At 43.0% G+C, this 21,684-nt stretch overlaps 1 protein-coding gene across 1 annotated transcript; it reads right to left on the bottom strand.

Moving 5' to 3' along the window:
• Positions 1–551: 551 nt before the first annotated feature.
• On the bottom strand, positions 552–16,470 carry SEC61A1 (SEC61 translocon subunit alpha 1). Its single transcript, XM_077116345.1, has 12 exons — positions 16,294–16,470; positions 15,970–16,037; positions 13,231–13,296; positions 13,061–13,139; positions 11,747–11,878; positions 9,841–9,950; positions 9,396–9,549; positions 7,069–7,229; positions 5,515–5,712; positions 5,032–5,223; positions 4,439–4,515; positions 552–2,783 (listed from the first exon to the last, which is right to left on the bottom strand). The coding sequence occupies exons 1-12, from the start codon at positions 16,298–16,300 to the stop codon at positions 2,597–2,599; spliced, it is 1,431 nt and encodes a 476-aa protein (XP_076972460.1). The 5' UTR covers positions 16,301–16,470; the 3' UTR covers positions 552–2,596.
• Positions 16,471–21,684: the final 5,214 nt, after the last annotated feature.

The following is a 21,684-nucleotide window of genomic DNA, read 5'->3' as shown; positions in this document are numbered from 1 at the left end:
CTATGTGCTGTCTGAGGCTGAGTGGGGATCCTCCTGGCTGAGCAGATGAATATGGTCCAGGGCCAGCTTTAAGATCTGTGCTTGGTCTGTCGCTACAGGCCCCTTGGCCTAGACGTGAAGGGCTGGGACACATGGACCCAAAGAAGATAAGCTCCTGTGGGAGCACGGCAGGCAGCCCGAGGTCTCAGGCATCACAGAGCCCACTGCTGGCCACGGTCTCACATTCCGGAAGAGGCTCAGAGGAGCCTGCACGCTAGTCCCAGCTCCAAGGGTGTCTGCCCATCAAGAGACACCACACAATCACCTGGGCTTCCTTTAGCCAAATGCATGAGCCTGAGGGTACAAAAACTGCCCCTAGGACAAAGGGATTTTTCCCAGACAGAATGCCTTTCTAAGGAGTTTTTTTCCAAGGGAGACCTTAATACTGGTACTCTGTGCAAAACCAGGATCAAGCCAAGCCCGACACACACCAGAAGGGGCACTCAGGCCTTTGTCTCTCATTAACCTTTTTGGGAATTAATGGAATTTAAAACCAAGAAAACATGACCCGGTGGCTTGTAAAAAGTTGGCTTTATTTGTCATTTATTCACCTTATCTCAGTTATGCCACCTTGGCATCCACAGTGACAGTCCCCTGGAAGCTGGGGCAGCCCCACCCATTCTGATTGTGGACCACAGAGCGCAAGCTGCGCACGGCCTGACAAGCAGTTTCCAGGTGCCAACAGCGTGTATAGTCACACGCTGCAGGGAAGACTGGGGGCCCACTGCCCCCAGCACCCAGCTGTGGCTTGTTACTGCTGCCAAGCCCACCTGTGGCCACAGCATCTCTATGGAGGGCTGGAGGGAGGTGGCTCGGCGGCAGAACCGTGTGGCTGGGGAGGGCGTCAGGGTCTCACAGAACCTCCCTCTGCTCAGGACTGGGTCTAGACAAGGCCACGAGTGATAGGGTGGTCAGCCCCAAGCTGTGGGTCAAGAGACACGGGGCTGTCCTGGTTCTGCTGCTGATGTGCTGGTGGCTTTGGGCAAATCACTTCTCCTCCCTCAGCTTCCTGCTGCACTGCTGGGGAGGACTCACCTGACTGAGACACAGGGCACAAACTGTCTCCTCTATGCTGAGAGCTGTGACTGGGTTCAATGCTGCAAGGCCACTGTGGGCCTGCTGCTGGGGGGCTCCTCTCTCCGTGTGACTGCAGCCCCTCTGGCACCCCCTTCTCAGACTCGAGACATTCGCCAATGGAAATACCCTTGGTCCCACCGACATCTGACCCTTCCTCTTAGGGAGACCTTTTAAAAGGCTGAGAAAAGGCTCTAATTCCTGAGATCTAGGTCGCCTGTGAGGCATAAACAACTTATTTTAGACATAATCTTGAGTATTTTTACATCAAACCTAGAACAACTTGCCAGAAAACAAGCCCTATGCACCTGATTTCACTGTGTTCTAAGCCTGTGCCCTACCCCCTGCTGGACAAGTTTAGCTGAGCAAGAGAGATTAGTGGCATCTTTTATTTTACATTTGGTCCTAAGCACAATAAAAAAGTTCTAAAAATAGAGGTGGGAAGTTTCTGGTCTTGACTGCAGAAGGGGCTTTTGAACACTAAGTTGCTTCCTTTCAGTGTCTCGTTACCACTGAGAGGCCACTGCTTCTCAGGTAAAGGAGGAAGAATGAGCGTGGACTACGAAGAGAGAAGTCAGGGTGAAGTCCAGAAGAATCTGGACAGACAGACATCACTTAAAAGCTCTCCCACACAAACAACTACCTCAGCTCAACCAGACTGAACTTTTGTCAAGCTGATGAATCCCCATATGGTTCAGTCATGGGACATGCAGGTTTAACTAAACCTAGAAATGACAGAGACAAGCAGACACTGTTCTTTTTGACCCCAAAGCCCAACTAGGCACATGCAGAAAAATTAACAGATGGCCCAACAATATCTTCTGGGTGCTTAAACCCCCTCTCATTTGGAAGAAGCTCTGTCCTAAAAAAACACAAAATAAATGACTATTTTAAAAGGGAAAGTGACTTAATCTCATCAACAGTCTTCTGACTGTTCCTGATTGTGAAGGAAACACTCGAGTAAGTTTTCAACACACTGGTTCCCCCCCAAGCCACCAGAAAACACTTGACCCACTCCCACTTCACTCCCTGATGCCAAGAGGAAACACAGTCATTTCAGTCATGTTGTGCTTTCAACCAGAACAAGAAATTCCCTTTGTGGAGAACACACTGAGGCCACTGCAGCCGCATATAGCACTGAGAAGGTACAAATAAGGTTAAAAAAAAAAAAAAAGTTGAATGGATACTTGAGAAAGATTATTTACCATTTTCACCTCTCTGGCAGTCAGCTGCATAAAAGCCTCATTTTCTACAGTTCTTTCTGTCAATGCCAGAATAAAAAGCAACGTTTCAAATTGGACAATTTCTAGCATTTTACAAAGTGGAATGGAAGAGTAAGAAATTCAAAAACATTAAACAAAAGTCCATTTGCCATAGCAGCCCTCTTCTGGGAGACGAGCTCTCCTAGAGGACTGCGCTTTCTTTCCCTTCCTAGGTGATCTGGGAGCGTGGTTCCCCTCCTCGGTCCAGGGGGACACATGGTTCAGAACAGAAGGGCCCCCATGCTGCCGACCTCACTTTGTTCCTTTACAAAGATTTCAAAGTACTGGTAAATGATTGTGACGGCAAGCAGGATGCCGGTTCCAGACCCGATGGCCCCCAGGAAGTCGGCCAGGACTGAAAGGGCGCCAATGCAGAGCCCGCCAAAGGCTGCTGCTGTCGGGATGTACCTGGGGAGAGGGAAGCCGCGTCAGTACAAGTTACGATGCAGAGCCTACCAGCCTGCCACTGCCCTGGATCCAGGCCCGAAGTTGGGCCCAGGCCACAGTAAAGCGTAAATCCCAACATACTTAGCTTCAATTTAGCAACCTAATCCCTTCAGAGGGCACCCCACCATCTCACTGAAATGTCACCTATTAACACGGGCTAATGTTCTTGACTAGACCTGTGCTGTCCAATGAGTAGCCACACCCAAGTCACAGGGAGCTATTGAGATGTGACTAGTCCAAATCAAGATGTGTTGTAAACGTAAAATACACATGCTATTTTGAAGATTTGACAAAAGAATATAAGCTACCTCATTATGGTTTTTCTTATACTGATTACAAGTTGATATGATATTTGGAGTTAAAAAATGTATTAAAATTATGTCCATTTTCTTCTTTTCATCTTTTTAATGTGGCTGCTAAAAAACCTAAAATTACAAATGTGGCTTACATTGTATTTCTACTAAACAGCACTGTAAATCTAGAGGCTTAATAGTAAGAGAATGAAATAAATTATCTACAATCCCAGCTAAAGACTAGAAAATGATCTTAAATGTGTGGTAACGACTTTCCCTGTAATTTCTTCCTTTAGTTGAGGGGTCAGAAGGCTACAGCCCACAGGCCAAATCCAGCCTGCCACTGGGTTTTGTCGAGTTGTACAGGAACAGAGCCATATTCATTTGCTTATGTGTTGTCCCTGACTGCTCCTGAGTAACGATGGAAAGCTGAGACACCATATAGCCTGAAAAGCTAAAATATTTACTACTCCAACCCTGCTGGTCAACAGGCAACTCCCTGCCATGGAAAAACAGGTGCAGCCTGAAGAATGCTCTCTAGCACCCCAAGGGAAGCCCTTGACTTCCACCCCCTTCCTTGCCCCCAGCCCACCTCCAGTATCCAGCTGCTCACCAGCTCCTACAGAGTCTGTACCCTCTGGACCCCTCCTCTACTCTCTACCCCACAGCCACTGCCGGCCACCAGCACCTCTGGCCCAAACTCACGTAGCACCCTAGCAGGTCTTTCTGCTGCCTCCTCTGCTGTCTCTCTGGTGTGCTTTTCCCTAAGGTTATAAAAGAACGAGCCCCACACCCCTTCCCCCAGCTTTCGATGCCTCTTGGGGCCTCAGTAGGACACCAAGGCCTGTAAACTTACGCCCACCTCAGGCCCCAATCAGTGCTCAGACTCCATTACTGGCCTACCCCAAGCAGGCCTCCAGCCCTCTGAGGATGTTTGCCCTTCCTTCTAGAGCACCTCCTCAGAGCCCACCTGCATGAACCAAGTGCAGGTCCACTGCACCCTGAGAATCTGTCTCTTGGAACCCTAACCACACCACCCTGTAACCATATGGCCAAATTCCTGGCTCCCTAGCCAGTGGCTCCCCATCTGTGAGGAGAGAGGCTATAGGCTTTCCCTCTTCTATCTCCAGGGCCTTAGTACAGTAGATTCATACATACTTAATGACTTTTCTATCCAGGAAATGTTTTTATCTTATAACCCAAGAATGAGATTTAATGTACCAGAAACCCTGAAGGCCTCTCAAGATATGTGATGGATAGAAAACCACACAGCTGATGCTATGTTAGCATCCAAAGTCTGGGGTTTGTGCCCCAGTCACTCACCGATTAAGTTCATGGACCATGGAAGTTTCTCGGTGGCCTCTCATCACCATCTGCTGCTCCTTCAGCTGTTTTGCAACCTGTATGATACCCACCGCAAAAACAACGTTCAATTTTAAGTCTGAAGTTGGAGGGAAGACAGACATCTCAAGTGATACTAAACATTTAAACATTTACAGATTTTCTTCTCCAGCATTTTAATCATAAATTTAATATACAGATAGATAACTTTTTTTGGGGGGTGGGTGGGTACATGGTCCGGGAATCGAACCCAGGTCTCTCGCATGGAAGGCGAGCATTCTACCACCGAACCACCCGTGCACCCTAGATAGGTAACATTAAAGGTGCTACAAAGAAATAATATGACAGTCTCATTTTACAGTCTGGTTTCGGAATCTCAGAGCTACCATCAATTTACTGTCTGGAGGCCTTTAAAGCTCCTGAACTCCCCGTGAAGCAGGACGGTGTGTGTGTATGTGCGCTCACAAACTGCTTCTTTAAAGAGAGGTGACAAGGCAATACTTCTATCAGTACCAGGTTAACAACTATTGTTTCCCAGTTTAATAATCCCTCTAGGAATTTTAATTGCTACTCACATCTTTAGCAGAAGAACCTGAGACTTCGATCCACGTTTTGGAGAAGAACGCGCAGGAGCCCAGCATGAACACGATGTACACAACTGCGTGCACAGGGTCTTCCAAGACAGAGCCAAAAGACTCCGGAGGCGACAAGTAATAGCAAAGGCCGCCCACTGGATAAGCCCGGGCTGGACCCCCAGAAGAAGTATCCTGGAAGGAATAAACAGAAAGCCTGTGAATCCTGATTCATTATTCCTTTGAATCAAGACTGAATAGTTCTGAACAGATGAAAAAATAAAATTTTGATGAAATAAACAAAAATAGCATTGTGCTGAAGTTCTCACAGTCTGGTTTCCTTACTGAAAAGAAAATTTAGTGTGCTGACTTTGTAAAAGGTACAACAGAAAAATATCTTTCAGTGAAATATCTGGTCATAAGCAAGGCACACTCAGGCAAACCACCGGCATAAAAAAGCTTCCATTTCCAAGCAGACATACTTACAGACCAAGTGCCCAGCAGGCTGACGAGCAAGTTCCCACTGAAGCGAGCTGACAGCATCTGGGAGATGACATAGAGATTGGATACCAGCGCGGACTGCAGGATGATGGGAATGTTGGAGGTGTAGAAGAGCTTAATGGGGTAAGTGTTGTACTGGCCTCGGTAACGGGCTGACTTGATCGGCAGGTCCACTCGGAAGCCCTGAGGAGCCAAAAAGGAACACAAACACTGTCTGCTGCCTCGTCCCTGCACTGCTGCGCAGAGACATAAGGCCAGCTGGGGAAGGTCAGGCCAGCCACCAGGATGTGGCCCCTGGGGCTCAACGGTCCGAGAGTTATGGCCCTTCCTTATCCACGGCTGCACTTGGAGGTACACACAGAAGCTTCCCAGAAAGCCAGGGTGAAAAATGTACCAGAGCTCAAGATGGTGGAATGATCCCTTTTATACTAAAAACAAAGTCCACATTATACCCACATCTAAGCACTGAGAAGCCTGGAAGGACACATACCAGAACACTAATAGCAGGTCGTCCTCTAGGTGGCAGTTTTAAGTTATTCTTTATACTTTCCTATGCCTTTACCATGACCCCCAGACAAGGCCATCAAGGTGTCATCCTCACATCCCTGGAACCATCCTTTTAGATGTTTTCATCATCAGTAAAAAGCTAAACTTTTCTATGAATACCACTTTTCCCTCTGAAGCCTTTAGAGCCTGGGAATGGTTTCTTTCCTATTATTTTTATGAGCCCTCAGTGCCTAATCATAGGCTCAGAACATAAAGAATTTAAAATAAAATCTCAATACTACTGCAAAATACTAGTCAAGCCTCTGAAGAATTAGTTTGTTATTCAGCAGGCTTCTTACTAAAGATCTCAGCGGAAGGAATGGACGATTTATTTGGTCCTCAGAAAAAGCATTTAGCTTGTATAAAGACATTTTTGAAAACCTCAACAGCTCTTTCAAACACCCTCTTCTGTTCAGGGGATATCAGAATACAAAGTGGGCAGTCAAAAAAATGCACAAAGATTGATCCAACCAAGAAAAGCAACTGGAGGTTCAGGTCCCAAGCCCAAACTGATAATTTTAGAGGTAAGAGGAAAGGATGGTCTTTTCTAAGATGGAGAGGTTTCCTTCAAATATTCTACCAAGTTGGGAGTAAATAAGATAGCAATTAGGTTTTACTGTTGGAAGGAATCCTAACAATCCTCCATGAGTCTGGTTTCTCTGACAGCCTCCTCATTTTCTCACACAGGAAGTGCAAAATGCAGCCTCTCAAAACCCATATGGAGCTTTTCACTTCCCTTGACCTAAGCACTTAAAAATATATCTTTTTATCTTCTATATATGTTCAATTCAAAGGAACATGATTTGAGATGGGTCTTAATTTTGTTTAATTCCAGCAAGTCCCACTGACTCAATGGCACACACTTGTCCAGCTCACACGACCACCATATCATTTCAACAAACCCCAGTTTATGGGTAGGGCACACACATAGCAAAGAGATCCTACACTTATATCCAGGCCCTCAAAATCCCTCCTGGTCGGATCTGGATGTACCTGAAAGTAGATGACAACTGCAAAGACGAAGATGGTGGCGATGAGGTTCATGAGATTGGGGAGATTCTGGCGGTAGAAAGCCTCGCGAAGGGCTCGGACCTTGTCTGTGCGTGTGGCCAGCAGGTGGAACAGTGCAATGATGGCACCTTCGAATTCCATTCCTGTGGAGGGGGCACATTTGGTAAAGGAACAAACAAGCAAAGAAACCTGGCTCTAAGCATCTTAGTGGCCAAAATAAAGAAAATAGGAAAAGAGAATTAGTTACAAGATTCATGGTGCCAATTCCTTTAACCACAGGGATATTTTTTTCAGCCCTCATTTTGATTTTTTTCTGTAGATATTTCAAATCACAGAAAGGGGCTGTTGTACTTTGTTTGCACTGAGTTAATGGATCTCATTTGTTGGGCATGTATAAGCCAATGGCCATTTCTCATGTGCAATGACAATCACCAATTACAAAATCTTAAAAGGAGGGTCTGCTGGCAGGGGCCCTACGCTGAAGCGGGAGCTCCAAGCTGACACATTCACTGTCCTGGGAAATCCCAGAAAGGACAGGCCTCTGTTTTGATAGCTCAGAAAAGAAGGCTGTCCATGACTACGTGGGGCTCAGGTTACCCAGTCCTTATCCTCACTTGTATAAATGAGAAGAAAGCATGCAAGCCCCAGGTGCCCCAGTGCAAAACAGAAACAATTCTCACTCCAAAGTTCATACCCTACAGTGAGATGGTGCTAAAGGAGGCAGAGCTGGAGGAGAAAGCCAGGAAGCAGAGTGTGCTTTCTGAGGGACTAAAGATAGGAAGGTACCCAATCTGAGGGCCAGACAACAGAGGGACAAATGAGAGAAAGCTGCAGAGCAGGGAGTATCACTAAGGCCTAGATGTTTTATAATTTGCCAAGGAATTTACCTAAGTTAAAAAAAAAAAAAAAAAGCTAAAGAAAGAAACAAAAATGTTGTAAAATATAAATCTTTGTTGTCCCAATGCAGTGTGACCATTGCACAATGGAAGTCAGGCAGCTACTGTTATTTCTAGAAACACTGCCTCTCTGGGCAGGTGTGGCGTGACAGGATGGGCACTGCATGAGGTTTGTCAAGGTGCTGCCCCATTACAGCATTTTTCTCGAGTTGCTAACATGATAACCACAACCACCTGCTGCTTCTCTCTATAGGTCTTCCTAGACCACTCAGAGATGGAATTTCACAACGTCCATAAGTAGCACTACCATTTACCTCTTCGGAAGCTCCCAGGATGTCCTGACTCTCAGTGGCTTCCTCATTTAAACCTGTAGTAGTCTTGCCTCAGTTTTTCTCTAAAGCTCCTTGGACATTTCCTACTCCAAGTTATTTTCTTTCACATGGTAATGTGTTGGTACAAATGGTCTTGATTTATCCAGGGACCTGTTTTCAGTCTCACTAATGGGCTCTGAAGAGCCTCTGGAAGCAAGGAACTCTGTTTCCAGCATTCAGTTCAAATAATAGAGCCTAAACGCACACGGATATTTGTCAAGTGACTCTTCTAGGTGAAAAGCATATTTCACGATGAAAAAAACTATCTCCTTTTCCTAATATGTTTTACTCTAAGGCTCTCCTGGTCTGGTATGCTTAGAAATTTTTATTAAAATCATTCTCTGTCAAAGATTTCCACGGTCCCCTGAATGAATATAAAGAGAATATGCAGTCACTGTGAGTCACACATCTCGTAATTCTGTGTTACTTCTTTTGTCTCATTTGATTCTGGCAACCAAGGTTCAGGGTTGAAGAATCTGCCCAAAGTCACACAAGTAGCTCCTAACTGGCACAGCTAGGATCTGAACACTGGGTTGAACTGCAAGTCCAGGCCTCCCTTTCAAAATTGTCCCTTGCATGACTGAGTGCTTTGGTTCATTAATTATTTTTAGAAATGTATTCACTGACAGCAACTGCAAAACGATAAAAAGATGAATATATGAGGATGTTCAGTTTTTAATATTCAATGTTTTTAATAGTGAAAAAAAAAGACCCAGAAGTGACCTGAAGGTCCATTAGAAGAAGAGTGATGAAATGTGCTTTATGCTTGCAAGGGAGGTTTATGCTATGCTAAGAAGATGGGGAAGGATTACGTGTTCTATAGACTATGGTTCGTATACATAAAATACCCTTATGAAAACTTCAAGTATGTACCATTAGGAGGATAAGCCTATGTTTAAAAAAAAGCTTACAGAAAAATCAGAAGAGATATACCTAAAACTGAAGTACTTCTTCTGTGGTCTGGGGGAACTTTTGTTTGCTGCACTGCACAAGTCAACACTTTCTACTGCTCTTGGTCACCAGGGAAGCCTGCAGCCCTTACCTCGGCCGGTGTTGACAGTGGTGGGACTGAACGCCTTCCACACGATGGTCTCACAGATGTTTGTCGCAATGAAGAGGGAAATTCCAGAGCCCAGGCCGTACCCTTTTTGCAGGAGTTCATCCAAAAGCAGGACAATTAATCCAGCAACAAAGAGCTGTAAAATTAAAAACAGAAGGAAACCCAAATGGGTTGCACAATATTACTTACCATGAATACAGTTCTCCTCTTCTATAACTGGGTTCTGTTACAAACCCCCAAGGCTAAAGGAGAACTCATCTCAGCCCAAGGGTATCGGGTAGTGGAACCTTCCTTTTCAGAATTCGGAACTGCAGAATTCTCTGGCTTCTTCTCAGAAAGAGTCCCTTCTCTGTGTGATTCAGACTTGGTATTTGAGAGATGTAAGCTTAAGGGCTGACTCAGACTAGGGGTGTTACACAGCAAGTACCTGGATGGTGATTAATAGGCAGATTCCAGCACCCATTTCAGAAGGGTCCCCATACATTCCGGTCATCACATACACGATAGACTGGCCAATGGTAATGATCATGCCAAATACTAGAAATCAAAAGAAAATGATGTTCTCAAAGTGGGACACTGCATGGGAGGAGACAAAACTGGGACTGAACACCTCAGTGCCAGGCACCAGGGTGGAGAAAGACAAAAACCTTCTGGTTGTTGAGGAAACATTCAACAGACAGGTTATCAGCACATGATAATTTAAATGCCTTTCAGCAAATGCATGCTTGCTTTAATTCCACCTTTTCCTACATTTACTTTCCTTTTAGTAATGGAATAGTGAAAGACTTGAAATGGGGCAAATTCAGTTCACAGGAAAGCCAATCAGGGGGCAAAATTTCTCTAGCAAAGATTCAGAGGCACACAACCTGTTGATATCCCAAACCCATGGCACCCAAAATTCAACATCAGGTCACTTGGGATGCAGAGAGCTCATGAGTTGAATTATACCTCCAGGCTAACTCTGCAGGCTCACCATCGAGGTCTGAGTCCACAACATGGGTTATTAGCTTTAGAATAAAGTGATCCCTTCACAAGTTTCTATTCAATGTGTTTTCTAAGGGGGAAAAACCCCACAATGCCATCAATTTAGTTGCTATTCACATTTCCACTGCTACCAAGCTATTTTGGTCTCACCAAAGCTTTCCTGTTTGTAGACTGTCTTTACTGTATCTCATTGTTAGGTACAATGAAATGTTCATACTTTTATAGCTTCCTGAATACTTACTTTGTGGATCTCTAAGAATATGTTTAAGCCTTCAGTGTTAGCTTTCCCACTTAGTCTGTCAAGTAAAATAAAAATTTTAGAACGCACAACTATGTGATTATACACTTTGGGTGGATTGTATGATACGTGAAAATCTCTCAATAAAATTGCTAAGAAAGAAAAAAAATTTATTCCAGAGTACCCAAAAATAGTTCCTATTTGACTTTTTAAAATGTGCTCAGTTAATACTGGACTCATAAAACACAAAAATGTTCAAAAATTTGTCAAAACTAAAGAGAAAACTGTTGATCTATGCATTTTAAAAATAATGTGTATATATATATATTTGAATATCCTGATATGTGTCTGAAATTGACAAATTTACATAATTTCTGGCTCAATTATTTAACCCACTAACTTAAGATGTGTAAAATATACTGCTGTGGAAGAAAATATGCTAGGCAGGAAATGGTAAATGTTATTTTCTAATTAATACATTTCAGTTACTTAGCAACAGGGTTAGTTCTGATGACTGGGTATAGTTACTAGCACCTACCATTTGCCATGAGGTAAATATTATGCCCATTTCTACAGATGCAGAAATTGAGACGCAGGAGCTGTCATCTAACCCTTCCCCAAGTCCCAGAGCTAGTAGTCAGAGGAACTGGAATGAGATGCTTGGCTTTCTTCCTAAGTTAAATCCTTTTTAAATTTCCAGAAGAAGGAAAAACACTTGCCAAATAACTCCTACAAGCCAGGCACTGACAAATGTTTTACACACATTACTTAATTCTCACAACAGTTGGGAAGTATTCCTATTAAATGGTAAGGAAAGTGAGGCTCAGGGCAGTGGACTGGCTTGTCCAAGGTTCTTTGGCCAGTGCACGGGAGAATTGAGAGCAGATCTCCAGCCTCTGGGCACTCATCACTTTTACCCTGCTTCTCCAGCCCATCCCAAGTTCCCTGCTCCTTTGCTCTCTCACAGTAATATAGGCCATGCAACAACTAGATGGTTGGCCAGACAGGGAGGCTACATCAAACAAAGAAAAACTGTTTTGACTCTTCAAACTTAAGAGCAGACTCAAATTCTTAATATAGACACCTGAAGTTTATTCACCATCTCACTTACACTTCTGGGCTCCATTGAAGAGAGCTCGGTCTTTTGGGGTATCACCAACTTCAATTATTTTTGCACCAGCCAAGAGCTGCATGATAAGGCCAGAGGTGACAATGGGAGAGATACCCAGTTCCATCAATGTGCCTTTAGGAAAGGGGGAGGCAAAACACAGTCATTTTAAGCTTGCAAAAGCCAAACATTATCAGGAGAGTGAATGAGCAGAATGTGACCGGGTGCCTGTTATACAAATCCATTGTGTTTCAGTTTGGCAGCACCATTCAATATAGAGGATAACCCCAAAATATCGATGATTATAGTATAATTCAATTCATTCTAGTTGGCTTGCCAGGCAACGTCTTCTTCTATTTGGGAAGTCATATGGTGTCCGGACAGACTGCTGCATTTACATTTACTAGAACAGATTCATTCTGGTTTTACAGAGAGAAGGAAGGTTCAGCTCTTCCTTATCTTAACAGCAAAATAATTCCCAGAGTCTGGAATGGGAGCTCTGGTTCTGAATAAACCGCTACTTTTATATGTTAAAATGAGCTATACTTCCAGCTGATTTGGAACTTAACTTGAACTGTTATTTTTTTTTTTTTAAAGAGAGAGGGAGGAAGGGAAGGAAAGACAGAGAGAAGGAAGGAAGGATGGAAGGAAGAAAGGGAAACATCTTTAAACATTTTCTTGTTTTATTGTATTTTGTTTGTTTGTTTGTTTTTTACATGGGCTGGGGCCGGGAATCGAACCGAGGTCCTCCGGCATGGCAGACAAGCACTTTGCCCGCTGAGCCACCGCGGCCCGCCTGAACTGTTATTTTTAAATGAGTTAGTCAAATACAATATCAGCATTAGTACACATTCCAAGTCCGCCAACAGGTAACAGGTTAAGAGTATTCAAAACACTGTTCTGCAGTTTTTTTGACACAGATATAGCCAAATGGGAAAAAATGAAGTGAAGAAATAAGTTACATATTCTAAAGAACATGTTATTGAAACATGAGAAAGACAAGCAGAGATGTTACCATTTTATGTGTTTAAAAAGCATTCTAGTTTTTCTGTTTTTATTCTCTACGACAGACTTCACTTTGTTATTATGGTTTTGCACTGCATTTTAACACAATTCCAAATATGAAAGCATGCCTCCGTACCGAATCCAGCATTTAACAGGCTGTTCGGCACAGCATACCAGGATTCTACATTTCCAAACTACATTCTTCACAAATACTCTTGAACTCTACACAGAGCCAAAGCCTCTAATTTAACTAAATTAGGCCAGTCAAGCCCACATTGTACAGAAAAAAGGCACAAAGATCCAGAGTCCTACCTCTGTTAGAGGCTAGAATTACTCTCATCCAATAGAAAGGGTCGGCGGAGTCTGAAGACATGATACCAAATAGGGGGATCTGGAAACAAGCAGAGAGAAGGAGTCAGCAGACTGTTTCCCACCTGCACTTACCCCTTACGCCAAAAGTAGATTATCACACCTGTGCTTACCTGGCAGCATACTAAGAAGATAAACAGGGTGATAGCCGTCCACAGCACTTTCTCCTTAAACTGAATCTATAATAGGAGGGAATGAATCAAAGTTAAACGAGTTATTTTCATAAGCAAATGACTAAAAATGGACTAAAATCACATTTCCTTTTTCTGTTCACAAGAGAAGAAAGCCTTGATCACCCCAAACCAAACCTGAGTGCCGAGTACTGCAAAGGTCTTCATATGCATCATCTTATTTAATCCCCACTCAACCCTGAATTATTTTCTTTATTTTTCAGTGAGAATTTCTGAGTCTTACAAAGACTGATTAATTTGTCAAAATTCCCACAGCTGAAGTGAGTTTGAGTCCAAAGCCTGTGCCTCTCCACCAGTGGCATTAACAGTTTATTATCTGACCTAAGATTAAAGAATGTTGTATCAGTAAGTAATTTGGAGAACAGACCAGTCCTCACAACACACAAGCAATCATTCTTCATTTGAATGGGTTTTGTGATGAATAAAATCTTGTTCTTCTAGTATCAACTAATTTGGAATTTGTGATCATTATTGTATTATCTATGAATTCAGGGTAAAATAATATAAAAAACAATATGGGGGGTTAGGGACTGGGAGAGCAGCATATTTAACTGACTTACTATTAGCAACATCTATTTAACACACAACTTTTTAAGCATTTTTAAAATTTCTGTGGTAGCTAAGTAGGAAAGGTGACTATTAAGTATTATTTTACAAATGACTTATAAGTGTCATTAGAAAAGTTTAGACCCATACCCAGTGCCTTTCTTCCACCAAGAAGTAGAAAGGCAATTCTTCTTGGTCTCCTGCCTCTAAAACTAGAGTCTTCACAAATATCTGCTGCCTACACTATAAAAGACTTTAAAGGGCTTCAAAACACACTGATTATTGTGTGGACTGAGGATTCTGACTTGCAAATACCTTATGAGCAGCTGACAGTATTAACTGAACAAAACTGTATTCTCTAAAACAACTTTATAACTGGAGTGAAAGGGATGTCCACAGAAATACTGGTAAGGGTTCTGGCTCTTTGCTCAGCAAAGAAAGTGTGGACCTCTGTTTTCTAGACATCATGCCATCCTTTAGGCAGGCTGCGACAATACAACTACACAAAGGTGGTGTGAGTTCCAGGTCTAGATACTGCATATGAAATCAGTGTGAATTCACTGCTCTTATTTCTCTTGAGACGGCTCCCCTTCCCCTGTTATCCCACCACAACAAGAAATTACAAGCAGCCCAGTAAGGTGACATTATTTCGGACTGACTCATAACGTAACAAACTAGTATTAAAATTATTCTCTGTGGGGAAAAAGGAGTAGGTAATTTTTATAAGATTTTTCATTCTTTTAATGATCAAGTTTCCTCTCCTGGATAAAACCAAACTCAAAATCAGAACTTCAAAAGCTCTTTATCCAAGTCTACCCCTTAAATCCACCCCCATCTCCTACACCACTACCTTAGTCCTCCCGCTACTGGAATAGCTTCAAAACCACACTCTTGTCCACCCCCTTACTGACAAAGTGATTTTCTAATCTGTCTGGCCCTTCTGACTTACCTCCGGTTGCTCCTCACCTACCCTTTATGTTCTATCAGCACTGAACTACATATAACTCAGCTCCTCCTTCCCCCCAAACATATGACAGTCTTCTCTTTGCTTTTGCACACTATGTATTCCTCTTACTGAAAATTTTTTACAACCCCTCCACAAAACTTTTATTCCTCCTACAAAACCACCAGACACTGTGTCCTCCAGAGTTACCCCTTCTTGAGACACTGCACTTTCTTCTAGTGGTACATCCAGGTCTAGTTATAAGTTCACTGTCACATAGCTACGAAGAGGTTGTGTGAAGGGCGGAACCCAGGCTTGCCTCACTCCAGAGCCCATGGCCCACTTATAACTTTTTGGGGGTGGAGAGCTTTGCAAATCACTAGGGACATCAGTCCATCAAAAGGAGCATCTACATGGGCACTTATATGTAATGACTCGAAGTTAAAGTAGACTCTGAGAGCCCAAGTGTCCATACTGATGTAAACTAGACATAAACTGTGACTCCTTCACAATGCTCTGAGCAGAACATGAGACAAAAACATCTTACTACAAACCTAATGAAACTTTTCTTCGATAGCTTACTTTTATTTAGCAACACCCTCACTGTCCTGGGCTGCAGCTGTCAGGCAGTGGAAATTCTGATATTGACTTAACAGCACTCTGCTTTACACATTTTGATGCACCTGCTGTAAAAAGCAGCAGAGTTTATAAAATGCCTTTAATCTCAGTAGCGTGACACCCTACACAAAAGGTACAAGGTCATCTGTACGGAATAAAGTGATCACTCCTAACTCCTTTCAGCAGCTGAATACCAGAACACCTCCTAAGAAAAATCTACCCACTCCTGGTGTGAGGTGAAGGAGGAGCAGTAACTCAATCTAGGTAACCTAACTGAGGTCTCTGAGGCCTTATTCATCCACGGCCAGGATCCATTTTCGAGACTGTTCACTGGAGCAACAACTACAAAAGACACTACAAATAAGCAAGATGATTCCGGTGGAAATTCCTAAACAACCAGGTCACCTTCCTACAAAGTCTAGGATCATTATAATATACACGACTACACTCCATGGGAAAGAGAAAGGATAGAGTGTCATTTGGCGTGTTGAAGCCATTTTTATTGCACCGTAAACTACAAGCGCCAAGACACTTTCGCGATTTAGAGAACTTACCTTCCTCTCTGGCTTCTGAATTTCCGGCAGGATGACACAGAAGGGCTTGATGACTTCCAGAAATTTGACTTTGAGGGGAGAAACGAGAGTTAGTGAAAAGTGAAATCTTCCGCGCTCCCCAGCGAAGCCCACCACGAGTTAAAGGAGGGGGACAGGGATGAGTGTGGGGGCGCGCGAGGAAGCCGGAGGAGAGACGGGGGGGAGGGGGGAGGAGGGCGCGAGCCCCAGTCTGCGCGGACCCGGGCGGGCCAGACCAGTGGGCGCCCCACGCAAGAGTGAGGGGAAAGGGGTTTATCCGTCCTAGAGGCGCCGGGGGGCACTCACTCGCCATGGCGGCAGTTGCTCCGGCGCTCGGTCCTGCTTCGATTCCGCTCTGTTCCCAGTGAGGCGATACTACCCGCGGCCCAACCCGCTCCGGAGCACAGCACCCTAGTTGAGAGACACGTCAGTGCTAGCCCGGCTGCAAGCTGCGCGGCTCGGCGCGGGGCGGCACAGGGCGGCGCGGGGCGGGGCCGGGGGCGGGGCGCAGGCCGCTTCCGCTTCCTGCCACGCGCCGCCTGCCGGCCGCAGCACCAACGCCGCCTCAGCCGAGACCACAACTCCCGGCACGCATTGCGGCTCCTAGGGCCTGTCGGGAAGATGGTGCATCGCCGGAGGGGCGGGGCGCGGGGCACGCCGGAACTGGGTGTGCGGCTGCGCAGATGTGGCGACTCTAGGCCGCGCCTGGGGAGAGAGCTAAGGTCCGGGGTTGGTGGCGGGGCTGGTGTCGAGACTGAGTCAAACGCGAGATGCCGTGTGTGCGCGCGCAGCTGTGCGAGCGAGTTGGCGTCCCAGGTTATAACTCGTTAAAGTTAGCGAATTGGGTTTCGTTTTATCCCTCGATAGATTGTGAGCTCCCTTGAGCAGAGGCCACGTTAGGCGTGTTCGACCCTGAGTCGCCAGCGCCGACCGCAGTGTCCGGCCTGTTGTCGGTGTGCCGTCGTTTTCCGTTGAGTGGGGCACAGGCTGCCGGGGCCGACTGAACACCCTTGTTTGTTGAGCCATTCCACAAATCCGAAGGCCGGTTCAGGTCTTGGGGCCCCGACAATGACTCCTGTCGGGTACCCGCTCTCTAAGGATAAAAAGACAGAGTTGCCGAAGAGCAAACAGTCGAAGGAGCGGAGGGCCCTTAGGAAATGGTCAGGCTCGATAGGGCATCCAGGAAAGCCTCCTGGAGGAGTAGCTTTTGTGTCGGATCTTGACATATCCTGACGAGAAGAAATGGGTGGGGTGGGTGCTCCCGCTTGGGGTAACAGTAGCGAGCATGGAAGGCATGGCGGTATGACAACCCAGAGTCTACGAGGAAGAAAGTTCTGTTTTGCTGGGGCAAAGGCGATGTGAAGGGGAGTAATGAGAATGTTCGTGGGGGGTCAGTGGTGGGGAAAGGAATGCTAGTCTGGGGAGTTAGGAATTTCTTTTCCTAGCATCTATAATCATAGGGTTGAATGTGATAAGTAATTTAAGAGAAATACATACTCAGAGTTAGGAGAGTTTAGAGGCTGGCTGGAGAGGTGAGGGTTTCCTGCAGCTAAGTTTTGACCAAGACAGGTAGAACTTGTATGGACAGATGTGGCAAGATGCTTTTTTGCGATAGTAATTTAGGTGTGCCTTTTTGTGTCTGCTTCCTGCCATTTCTGGCCGATAGCACGTTTTGTAAATCTTTGCTTTGGGCCTCTTGGGAGGACAGGAAGTTCTTTTTGAAAGCTTAACCCGGGGCGAAAAATGAAAATGTCTCAAGGGGACAGGCAAGTAAAATGAATCAGTGAAGTGGCTCAGGTGTGGCATCCCTCGGTAATAATCATTCCCCACAGAAAAAGACATAGGCTACTTATCTTGAGATGCTTCTGAAGTGCAACCCCACCTTCAGTTCCAGAAAGTACTGATAATCCCTTCTGGGGTTTTGGCCAGAAGCTAAAACTGGGCTAAGTTCAGACAAACGGGAGCAGATATTTAGCCAATAATGCACTCTGCCACATTGGTGGTTAAAATATTGAAATACTTACAGGATAAATAGTATCATAGTAATTGCAATAAATGGTAAAATTAGTTCATCATAAATTCTAATATAAAGCCAGAGGTTTTTACTCATAGTAATAGAATGTTATTACCATTGATAGCCAGTCTCCTGTTATGGCACATCTGAGAACTGGTCATTGTAGCCTGTACTGTGTCCCAGGAAGGGACTGGCTAAATTGCATGTCTTAACACCTGTTGTGTTAGGAGAGTCACTAACTTAAATGATTTTATTGTTAGCATGTTGTAGTTCATTTCAGCGGTAGTGTGTAGTGAATTTATATTTATGCATTTGAGAATTTATAATAAAATCGTAAAAACAAATACCTAAAAGGAGACGACAAATATCTGGATCAAGTTCTAAATACTCTTAAACACAAGAAACCTGAATCTTAACTCTGCAGAAGAACAAAGAAGAAATTATAATAGTAATTGATCCCAGCTTGGATCTTCTGATACTGTGAGAGAGTCAGCACAAAATGAAGCTTGTAACTTACAAATAAATTTTACAAATAAAATTTTGAAATGGAAAATAAATGATTTTTTTTTACCCCAGATTTGTATGACCTATCGCAAATGGCAGAAATGTTGGGTGCAAAAGGTGCTCAAAAGTTTTATTTCAAAACAGGTAAAGGTGTTAGTGTATTTTTCACCTGAATGCTGTAAAAGCTTGTAGTTCAAGTGAAGAAAATTTGTGATCATCACTGAGGAAAAATTTTTTGAAAGAATTTCAGTTTCATACATTAAGCATTTGAAAGTTTAAATTCTCAAAACATGGTCAATGAGGATAAAGCCATTAAAATTATATATAAGGTACTGCCAGAATTTTCAACACTATGTTCGGTGTAATTAAATACAATTGAGCAATTTTACTCAAATATTTAATCAAGAAAATTATATTGATATGGACATCATTTTACTATGTATCTACTTGTTACAAATAATAGAGGTATCTAAATGAGCAAACAACTTTTTGGAAAACTTAAGTCAGTGAAAAATACTCATCAAAGAAGCTTGAGTTGGTTCATATAAATTATAATAATTGGATTCACATTTCAAGATTTTGGAGGTAATGGTTTTTGTTCATCTTATGGAGCTGGGAAGAGCATTTGATACAATATATTGAACTTTGTTGGTGGGCAAAAAAATTATATTTCATTGAGAAATATTTCCGTTAAAATGTCATTGGATTCTGTCAAAAAGTGCCAGTGTAGTACTAAGGAGAAGTCTGGAATTTCAGGCAAAAGTTTAGAAAATTTTTGGGTGTTTCAATTTGGCACCAAGTTAACACATATATTAATTTTGTCTAAAGCAATGTAAGGTCTAACTCAAATACTTTTCAGGGTTTTTTCAATACTACCACACATCAAATATGAGAAGGAACTGCAAAGTGAGTAATGGAAATTGAACACTGATGGACAGATTGAAGTACTGCAGCTGCAAGTTTGGAATTACTGGTAATCCTTGTACATTCACTGTAATAGAAACTGAAATAAAGGGGTTAACCACTTGAAAACATACATATTTTTAAGAGTCTTGGCCTTAATAAATGATATTTTAATAGCGATGTCAGTTTCAGCTTTATAAAAAACAGTTATAGAGCAGACAGATTATTTCATTGGGCTACGAGAACTGTTGGACATACATTAAAAAAATAAGTTTGGAAACAGAATTGAAAACAAAAAAAAGACTTACCATTTGAAACAAACTATCAATTCCAAGAGAAAATCTATTGGCTTGTCTAAGAGGTTGTATGAAAATATATTTCACGACAAGTGAAAAATGTACTGACCTTTTAAATGTTTTCAATTTATCGACTCCTCAAATTTGCCAACAGGTTTGTGGAATTCCATGGAATTGAAGGTGAAAAAAGTTATTAACTTAGGTAACTGATTAAAAGGTACTCCAGTGATTTTTGTGACTTAGTAATACTGGAAATACTGAATATATAAAAGTCTTGGACTAATTATAAGGTCTAGAAAATATTTTAATGTAATTGCTAAGGTTCATCAGAAGGTATGATTCAACATAAAAAGTATCATTTGCTGTTAGGAAGATTCTCTGCTTTCTGAAACCACAATTCATCTAATAATTATAAATTTAATGGGGAAGTTGTTTAAAGATTTTTAATATTTTTCCCTATGTCAAGTCATGACCCATTCAGGGATAAAATTTAATTGGTGACAGCTGCATCAAGAGATTAGTAATTTTCTTACAAATGGCTAAAAGGCACATGAAAAGTTGCTCAACTTCCCGGGCTATTAGGGAAATGCAAATAAAAATCACAGTGAGGTATCATCTCATACCCACCAGAATGGCCATTATCAATAAAACAGAAAACGACAAGTGTTGGAGAGGATGTGGAGAAAAAGGCACACTTATCCACTGTTGGTGGGAATGTAAAATGGTGCAACCGCTGTGGAGGGCAGTTTGGTGTTTCTTCAGGGAGCTAAGTATAGAATTGCCTTATGATCCGGCAATACCAGTGCTAGGTATCTATTTAGAGGACATGAGGGCAAGGACACAAACAGACATTTGCACACCAATGATTATAGCAGCATTATTTACAATTGCCATGAGATGGAAACAGCCCAAATGTCCATCAACAGACGAGTGGCTAAACAAACTGTGATATATACATATATATGATAGAATATTTTGCAGCTGTAAGACAGAATAAAATCATGAAGCTTGTGGCAACAAGGAATGACCTTGAGGACATTATGCTGAGTGAAATTAGTGAGAAACAAAAGGACGAATATGGTCTCACCGATATGAACTAACATTAGGGAATGAACTTGGAGAATTTCAGTTAAGATCAGAGGCCATCACGAAATAGAAATAGGGTAGATACTGAGTAATTGGAGCTAAAGGGATACAGATTGTGCAACAGGACTGATTGTAAAAATTCAGAAATGAATAGCACAATACTACCTAGTTGTAGCACAATGTTAGTATACTGAATGAAACTGAATGTGAGAATGATAGAGGGAGGAGGGCTGGGGACACAGATGAAACCAGAAGGAAAGATAGACAATAAAGACTCGAGGCATTCCTAGAGTGTATAATGATAGTGAGTAAATGTACAAATTAAAAATGTTTTTGCATAAGGAAAAACAAAGGAATATCAGTATTGCAGGGTGTTGAAAATAGATGGTAATTCATATTTTAAAACTTATTGTAAGACTAAAGCAAAAAATGTTTGATACAAAATTTATATTTTGACTAGTGCACTTCCTAATATAACTTATATGGGCAGTTTAATTGAATACCATAAGTACATGGAACCTTGATTAGGGCATGAGATTTTGCAGGTTTGTCCAGAGTGATGCTCCGATAAATTCAGAGTGATTTGAACAGTGAGTAAAGTATTTGTGAAGTCCCCTTGGGAGAATGGGGAGAAAGAGGGAAAATTCAACTTCCCCGTTTGGAGAATTCCTGATATTCTCACAAGCAGTGGGGACAATCAAATCAATAGACTGAGCCCTCAATCTTGGGGTTTGTTCACATGAAACTTATCCCCACAAAGGATAGACTAAGTCTACTTAAAATTATACCTAAGAGTCACCCCCAGAGAATCTCTTTGTTGCTCAGATGTGGCCTCTCTCTCTCTCAATCAACACCGCAAGCAAACTCACTGCCCTCCCCCCTCTACTTGGCGCA

The sequence above is a fragment of the Tamandua tetradactyla genome, chromosome 9 (assembly GCF_023851605.1).
Source record: "Tamandua tetradactyla isolate mTamTet1 chromosome 9, mTamTet1.pri, whole genome shotgun sequence".
NCBI lineage: Eukaryota > Metazoa > Chordata > Mammalia > Pilosa > Myrmecophagidae > Tamandua > Tamandua tetradactyla.
This window is presented reverse-complemented; position numbering and strand designations above follow the sequence as displayed.

What these genes read in the sequence shown, in the direction of transcription:
- SEC61A1 (XM_077116345.1), bottom strand. An exon ending in CTTCAATGGAGCCCAGAAGT is followed by an intron (nt 9,951 to 11,746) that starts GTAAGTGAGATG and finishes TTTGATTTCTAG; the next exon opens with TATTTGGCATGATCATTACC. An exon ending in CAGTTGTCATCTACTTTCAG is followed by an intron (nt 5,713 to 7,068) that starts GTACATCCAGAT and finishes TTGGCTCCTCAG; the next exon opens with GGCTTCCGAGTGGACCTGCC.